Genomic DNA, 9,042 nt, shown 5'->3' on the forward strand with positions numbered 1-9,042 from the left:
GATCCAAGGGTATGTATGGTTTCATAGCCCTTTGCTCATAGTTCTGCACAGTCCTCCCTCACTTAAATCCAATTCACTTGCATGTCACGGCATTACCTCCCTAATGTCATGGTCTTCTTCCAAAACGAAAGACTAACAACAAATTGCTCTCCAGAATGGTTAAGCCACTTCACAACTCCATCCAGTTCTTATTATTCTGAGAAGGAAACACTCATTAACTTTTGGGATATTAACTGTTTTTTTTTTTTAAGGTTTACTAAAATTAAGTGCTATAGAACTTTTAATTTTCAATCTTCTCCCAGACTCTTCCTCAAGAAATGAAGGGGTTGGAAGCAGCTTTTCTTAAGCTCTCTATGAAAAAAGCTTTCTTTTTGCTTTATAGTCACAAGCTACAGTGAGTGGGAAAACAGTGATTTGGTACAGGTATCTCTGATATGATAATGAAAGATATAGGAGTTATAACACCTATGAAAGACATATTTGGACTCCCTTGAAGTGCTTATATTTGATAATTCAGGAAGACAGAAGCAACCCTAATTCAATGTATGAAATCCAGGGCAACACAAAACCAAATAACCCAACATTTTTGGCTGGAGAAATGTGTTGATTCAGTACCGTTCCCCCCCCTCCACTCCCAATCAAGTAGGTTACTTCAAGTCTTGGAGAACTCTAAAGTGGTACCCTGGCAATTGCTATTAGGGGATTATCTATCTATCTATCTATATTAACTCATTTTACAGCAGACAGATTCTCCCTTTCTGTCACTGTCCAGCTGTTCAGGGGCTTCCCAAGCAGCTTTAGATTGGTCTCTCTGGCTCTCCCATGCGAGTTCTCCCTAAGGACTGGGAGAGGTGGGCGGAGCGCTGGCTGGTGTGACGCAGCTGTTAGGGGAGAAGGAGGGGAAATGTGAGGAGGGGGTGGATGACTCCGGCTTGGAGGGAGAAAGCGATGGAGAGACAGGCGCACAGACACACGCGCGCGCTCACGGATGCCGAGAGCCCAAGCTCGCGGCACTCGGCTTTACACCATCTGTTTGCGGAGCTGCAGAACGCAGCCGCCTGAGCTCCCTGCACCCAGTGGCTCTCTGGCCGGAGGTGCCAGGTAGAGCAGGTAGGCTACGGCCCCCCGGAGCCAGGAGAGGGCGGCGAAGCGGAGAATTTCTCCGATCCAGTCTACTCCCAGGGCCCCTACCTGAAGGAACAAGAGTCAGAGGAGCGGAACAAGAGGACTAATAGCACCCACCGAGCTGCCAAGCGAAGGTGAAAACACCGCAAAGTGTGTGTGCGCGCGTGCGTATGTGTGCTCAATCTCTAGTTGTGAGTGCTTTAAAGTGTTCAGATGCGTTGCTTAACATACCTTTGTATATGTGTGTGTGCGTGCGTGCGCACGCAGGATCTCTGGTTGTGTAACTGTCTCGGTGTGGTGACTTTACATACGTTTATATTTGTGTGTGTGCAGGATCTGTGGTTGGGGGAGAACATTGGGTCTGGGCATGTTGTTTTATATACGTTTGCATCTCTGTGTCCATTTGTGTGTACTCCATCCCTAGCTGTTTGAGGGCACCGGAGTGTCTGGGTGTGTTGCCTTGTATTCGCTTGTGTGTGTGTGTGGGGGGGGGGGGGGAGAGGGAGTAGGAGTGTTGTGTGCCATTTCGTCTTTATTGGGGGCTTCTGTGTAAATGAATGGCTGCGGGGAATGTATGTGTGTGGTTGTGGGTCCCGGTGTGAGACGCGGTTTTGAGTGTGTGTGCTGTAGCTGGGTGTGCGGTGCTGGGTGTGAGTCCGATTGTCTCGTATTGTCGAGAGGAATTGCACCGCAGAAGACCTCCCTCTTTGCCCTCACACATAGCTCCTATGCCCTCATTCAAATAAGTGTTCCGGTGGGATATGCTACAGGTGAAAACTTCTCTTCGAGCTTCCTCTGGGCTCTGAGTACCTTAGGAGCAGCAGAGTCTGGGAAAAGAACCTGAGTTCCAACCCCCACGCGAACACAACACACACACACGTTGAAGTGGAAGGATTGGCTTCCTGTGTCCACTATGATGCCGGCCATCCCTGCTTGCTTTGGAGATGCTGGAAACTGAGAAGAAGGAGATTGGGAGAAGGAAACGAACCACTCTGTAGAAGTCAAAAGACGGATTCACTCAGATTGTTTCTTTCTCCTCTGTCCCTCTCTCTTACCTAGCTTTCGTCATAATCGCACAGTCCCTCTGCGGCTAGCTACCTCTTTGGCTGGGATTGCCTTAGTTTCCCCGCACTCCCCACCTCTCCTTCTAGGGATCTTGGTGATGCACATAGATAAATTGCTCCTTCATTCTCTCTTCTCTTCTCCTCACCTTGTCCAGGAAAGTCTCCGGGGTTATATGGTTGCGAAGCAACCTAAGGGTTAAGAGAAAGAAGAAAGGAGAAGGCTTTTATCTACTAATAGGGTTGGGGGCTGCTCTTCTGTGGTGAACTCTTCCTAGTCATCCCTTCTTCTAGTCCATGCTGGTCCTACATTTCCTAGACTTTCTAATGTCTATAAGGGAAAGGAGCTCTAAAGGTTCCTTAGTGGTTCATCTCCTTTTCCCTTTCCCCACCTCCCATGCAATCTCTCTTGTTCCTATGAAGAGAACTGATTTACTCTGACGCTGCTTTGGGGTAGGAAGTAGAGGTGAAATGATCAGAACACAAATCTTTACCTTTTCTGTATAATCCTTGCCGCAGAACCTAGAGGGAGCCACCGGTCACCTATTCAAGTGCCTAAAAACCTTACACAATTTATATGTTTGTGTGTATATATGTCTGTATACACATGTATGTATATATGTAATTTTTAATTTTCCAGTTCTTGTAAAATATTTTCTTATATTTGTTTTTAAAACTTTTGAGTTTTAGATTCCCTGCCTTCCTCCCGTCCTACTCCCACTCTCATCTAGAAGGCATCTAGAAGTTAAACCTTACACAATTAAAAAAAACAATTCTTGCATATATTGAATTTCAATTCAACTAAAGAAAAATAATTGATTCAGCCACTTATCTTGTGTCCAGGTCCATGCTGAATACTGTGGGAAGTAAAAGAGAAGTAGAAGACATCAAGCCTATTTATAAGGGTCTTCGACCATTCTTGAAAAAGAATAATGTAGCCCATGCAAGCTCATTTCTTCTATAAGGGACTCAGAAATTGGATTTCCCTTCTCTCTACTCCTTTACCCTTACATATTAGAAATGACTCTAATACTTGCCTTATCCCTGCAGCCTTTCTCCATTTTTTTTTCACTCCATTCCAGAAGAAAATGACTAAGGATCTCATACAATTCATTCCTTTATAAGCTACATCCAACTGAGAAAGGCTTGTACATTTCAGCTCTTCCTATTACTCTTTCTCCATCACCCCATCTCATTAAGACATTAAAATGGAATCATTTATGCATGTATTCTGAAAAATAAGCTAGAGCCTGGTAGAGCATAGTGATTGTTTAAGTACATTTAGGGATTTATAAAATCAAAGCTATAAATTACAAAGAGAAAGAAAAAAGTTAAAGTGGCAGTAACCTAGGGAAGTAACCAGAGAAACAAAAAAAGCCATCTCTTTCCATTTTTTCCCATGGAAACCAATTTTTTTTTCATTCTCTTCTGAATTTGATGCAATATTGAAAAGAAATTAAGAATTTCAAAAGCACTTTGCAAAAAGGACACACTGGGAATTCAAACTATCATTTATATAACACCGCACAGAAAGGTTAAGCCATACTCCTGATATCACACAGTAAAGTAGTGGCAAAAAAGAGGAGAACCTAAGTCCAAAGGTTTCTAGATTCTGTTTGTTCTGTTCCCCTACCTATGCTTTCCTAGTCACTTATGAATAAATATATCATTTAATTAAAATCAAGTCTTAGAAGTTGAAATTTCACTTATTGATACTGTAACCATTGTCTTCTAGTCGTGAAAGAAATCCAGAGGGAAGTTATTTAATTTCAATTAGAGTCAGGTCAGGTTCCTAGTATTTCAGCCCTCTGAGTTCAGTCGTGTCCAGCTCTTTGTGACCCCATTTGGGATTTCCTTGGCAAAGATCCTGGAGTGTCTTGCCATTTTTTTTCTTCAGTTCATTTGACGGATGAGGAAACTGAGGCAAAGAAGATTAAGTGACTAACCCAAAGTCACCCAGGTAGTGTTTGAGATCAGATTTGGATTCAGAAGATAAATCTTTCTGACTCCAGGTCTGGCACTCTGTGCACTATGTCGCCACCTAGCTGCTCCACTCTCACAAGATAAAGTTCTTTATTGCTCTTTTTGGTTCAGGGGGGACTCAGTCTATTTATTATATTATTCTGTAGTCCATGAATTGCCCAGCATCACAGGCACAATTCAAACGCAAGCCTCAGATCTCCAGATCATATCACACTATCTCTTCAGCATGAAGAATAGGATTCATGCCTTCAGATTTCCTGTTCATTTTCAGTTGTGCTGCAACACATTGCCTCAGTTTCCTCATCTGTCAAATGAGCTGGAAAAAAAATGGCCAACCACTCCAGTATCTTTGTCAAGAAAATCCCAAGTGAGGTCATGAAAAGAGCCAGACTCAACTGAACAACAACTGAACAACAACACACTTGAAAGATTAAGTATTGTATCAGAAAGGATGCTGGATTTGGAGTCAAAAGGCTCAGATCGTTCTCCCAGCTCTGCCCCTTATTACCAATGAAATCATGGGCAAATTAGATTTTCAAACTTTAGTTTCCCTTATTTCTAAAGCAAAAAGTTGTGGATGAGATCACTTTTGAGGTTCCTGCCAGCGCTAAATTTATGATCCTATAAATAGAGAAATAAAGACAACAAAACCAATCCCCCCCCAAAAAAACCCCAACACACCAACTTTTTAAATGTAAAGAAAACTAAAACACTCATGAGAGTTATATAAGTAGATTCACAAATGCAAACAAACCAAAATAATAAATTATTATTTAATAATTTTTATTGAGTAGAGTCTACCAAGCAGTTATTCAAGTCAGTCTGTTTTTCCTCATTGAAGGAAAGCAGTGACTCTGTATCCTATCCCCTTCAGAACAGGGAATTGACATTTTGTTCAGGTTTTGTGAATCCAGTCATTTTGGTCACTTTTTTTTTCAACTGTGTCCAGCTCTCCTTGACCCTGTTTGGGGTTTTCTTGGCAAAGATAAAGTTTGCCATTTTCTTCTCTAATAATTTTATGGAGAAGGAAACTGAGGAAAACAGAGTTAGGTGACTTTACCAGGGTCACACAGCTAGTGAAGGTCTAAAGCCAGATTTGAATTCAGGAAGTTGAGTCTTCCTGACTCTAAGCCCTGGCATCCTATCCATTGTTCTACCCTTTGCCCAGGAGCATATTAATTTCACACAAAATAAAAACATTCTTCTGTAACTGTATTATTGGTTACATATGAAATGAGGTGAGGAAGTATAGAGATAACTCAATAAAATCCCAATTTCAATATCAACTCAAAATCAATTGCTACCACTGTTAGCTCAGGATCTTTATATCCTTAATAGATAGATAGATAGATAGATAGATAGATAGATAGATAGATCTTTATATTCAAGGGAAATAATTTTTCCTATTGAAGCATCTTGTATAAGTACTTAGAGTAGTGGTACAATCACATGGCACAAAGTTAATAATTATAATAATAGCTACCATTTTTATGGTACCTACAACATGCTAGGCACTGTGTTAAGTGCTTTATACACTTACCTCATTTGATCCTCAGAACAACCCAGGGAAGTAAGGTGCTATTATTATCAGCCCCATTTTGTAAGTGAAGAAACTGAGACAAACAGAGATTAATTGACTTGCTTGAAGCCACACAACTATAAGTGTCTGAGGGTCGATTTAAACTCAGATCTTCCTGACTCCAGATCTAGCAGTCTATCCATTGCACTAGAAATAAGTAGCCATTGGCTGATGGGTCAGTTTTCCTTTTCCTTTTCAGATGCCACGATTTGTCTTTTGCCTCCAGGATCCTCGCAGGTGAGACCTGTTTCACTTCAAGTTCTTTTTACTGGTTAGAAGCAGCCTGTTGCTACAAAGCAGCCATGGATCTGGAGTTAGAGCTATCGAATGGGAGTCAAATATGGTCATCCCCTTTTTTGGACCCCAATGGGTCAATGGCTTCTACAAACAACTCAAACAAAACAGAGCCATACTACGACCAGACCAGCAATGCCATTCTCACCTTCATCTACTTTTTGGTTTGTATCATCGGATTGTGTGGTAACACGCTGGTCATTTACGTCATCCTCCGTTACGCCAAGATGAAGACCATCACCAACATCTACATCCTTAACCTGGCCATTGCTGATGAGCTCTTCATGCTGGGTCTGCCCTTCCTGGCCATGCAGGTTGCCCTGGTCCATTGGCCCTTTGGCAAGGCTATCTGTCGGGTCGTTATGACTGTGGATGGCATCAACCAGTTTACCAGCATCTTCTGCTTGACTGTCATGAGCATTGACCGTTACCTGGCTGTGGTCCACCCCATTAAGTCAGCCAAGTGGAGGAGACCCCAGACGGCCAAGCTGATCAACGTGGCTGTATGGGGACTGTCCCTGCTGGTCATCCTGCCCATCATGATCTACGCTGGTCTCAGGAACAACCAGGGAGGGAGAAGCAGCTGCACCATCAACTGGCCAGGTGAATCTGGAGCGTGGTACACAGGGTTCATCATCTACACCTTCATCTTGGGGTTCCTAGTGCCCCTCACCATCATTTGCCTTTGTTACCTGTTTATCATTATCAAGGTCAAGTCCTCTGGAATCCGAGTAGGTTCTTCCAAGAGGAAAAAGTCAGAGAAGAAGGTGACCCGCATGGTATCGATAGTAGTGGCTGTCTTTATCTTTTGCTGGCTCCCCTTCTACATATTTAATGTGTCTTCAGTCTCGGTGGCCATCATGCCCACCCCTGCCCTCAAGGGCATATTTGACTTTGTGGTCATACTTACCTATGCTAATAGTTGTGCCAATCCCATTCTCTATGCTTTCTTGTCTGACAACTTCAAGAAGAGCTTCCAGAACGTCCTGTGTCTGGTCAAGGCAACGGGTGCAGATGATGGGGAGAGGAGTGACAGCAAGCAAGACAAGTCCCGGCTGAATGAGACCACGGAGACCCAGAGAACGCTCCTCAACGGAGACCTCCAGACCAGCATCTGAGCCTTTGCTAAAAAATCCTTCTGTGCTTCTGCCCATTTGCTATATTCTTTTCCTCCTATCTACTCCAGCTTTGCCCCAGAGAGAGAAAACAGTTGTTCTGAGCCAGTCCTAATGACAGAACAGTATTGGAACCTGCTGGTCTGAGTATGTGGTAATACATACATTAAACTGATTGCCTCCCCACTTAAAGGGAACAATTAGAATGCAGGAGGGCTGTTCAAAGCGTGGATGGAGAGAAAAAGACATTATGATTTCCAGAAATGCCAAGACTCATCAAGAATAGCAATCTATATCTGTGTTTGTCTTTCAGATATGTTATGTATCCATGTGTTATTATATGAGTATTTGCATCCTACAAATTTGTATTCATATTTGTAGCTATTCCCTTTATAGTTCTTGCCTAAATTCCTTGTGTTTGTGTATATATGCTTCCCATAGACAAGAGTATAGTATATAAATGATGTCAAGGACAAAAATGTATACAGATATGTAATAATTTACTGAGTTCAGGCAAACAATTTATAAGCCTGAGGAATGGAAAAGTAAAAATCTTTTGAAGAATCAGAACATATGCTTATATGTTCTGTCTGACATACTCTGAGGATTATTTATTTATTCAAGTTAATTGAAGCAGTAATGGTTGTTGATTATTGTATTTATCAAGACAAACCCATCTTTGCTAGAGTACTATGTTTCTCCAATTTAAATTGCTTTAATTTAGGGAACTGGGATTGAGGGTGGGGTGGGGGTGGACATTATAAAGAAGATTTTTAAATGGATCATGATTCTTATGGTGATCACATTTATTGTCCCTACAATGGAAATTAATAAAAAATGAAGGAAAGAAAAATTCACATTAGAAACAATGAAATTGTCACAGCAGTCAGAGATGATAGTTAAATTGATAGATACATAAATAGAACATTTATTAAGTGCTTATGTGCCAGTCATTGTGCTAAGCATAAGAGTTAAAAACACAGACAAGCAAAGAAGTCCTCTCTTCAAAGATCTTACATTCTAAGGGGGAAAACAACACATATGGGATGCTGGAAAGGGTGGAGCTAGGAGAAAACTATGGACACAGTGGTATGATTTGGAGCTTGTGGCTGGGAAATGAGGAGCCTGGCTGGTTCCAGGTAAGATATGGTAGAATCTCACCTACCAGAGTCCCAGGTGGTTATAAGAATTCATTCTGAATTTCCTGATGGCCAGTTTAGTCAACATGATTTGGAGCTGGTGTCTGGGAAGTGATTTGATTTCTTAATGAAAGAAAATGGAAATAGAATCAAGCATCTCTTCAAAGGAGTTTTTAAAGCACATTGTGAAAAACAAATGATCCTTTTAATACATACTGACGGCTCAGCAGCACTATATCCATAGGAAACCACCCTACACCACTCAATTTACTCTGTCTGTGTGTGTTTACGAGAGGGCAAAGTATCACTTCTACCAGCACCTTTTTCACAAGAAATATATGAACCATTTAACCAAGCATATAAAAATGCCATTCTCTGATATTATCAATGGTATTTTGTGCCCCTAAAATTCCTCTATAGAAGATAATGAGAACAGACATTGCACACTTCATAGAACATTAATGTCTTCCTCAATGTTGATAAATATACTTCTAGGTACATATCATAATTTCTGGGAATTATTGAATAAGATTTTCTAAGTGTCTTGTGTATATATATATATATATATATATATATATATATATATATGGACCCTACCAAATAGAAGCACATTAATTACAGAACTCTCGAAGATTCTTTATGACTATATTCTAAGGACTGACTTCCCTCTTAATAATGACTATTTCTCATATTTGTCATTTTAAAACTATTATTCTTGTTTAATGGATCAATCCTGTCTGACACTT

The 9,042-nt window shown here is 41.2% G+C and overlaps 1 protein-coding gene across 1 annotated transcript; it reads left to right on the forward strand.

The window, feature by feature from the left end:
* Positions 1-907: 907 nt before the first annotated feature.
* SSTR2 (somatostatin receptor 2) lies at positions 908-8,512 on the forward strand. The gene is made up of 2 exons (XM_003768543.3): positions 908-1,259; positions 5,948-8,512. The coding sequence occupies exon 2, from the start codon at positions 6,051-6,053 to the stop codon at positions 7,158-7,160; it is 1,110 nt and encodes a 369-aa protein (XP_003768591.1). The 5' UTR covers positions 908-1,259; positions 5,948-6,050; the 3' UTR covers positions 7,161-8,512.
* Positions 8,513-9,042: the final 530 nt, after the last annotated feature.

The sequence above is a fragment of the Sarcophilus harrisii genome, chromosome 4, assembly GCF_902635505.1.
Source record: "Sarcophilus harrisii chromosome 4, mSarHar1.11, whole genome shotgun sequence".
Classification (NCBI taxonomy): Eukaryota; Metazoa; Chordata; class Mammalia; order Dasyuromorphia; family Dasyuridae; genus Sarcophilus; species Sarcophilus harrisii.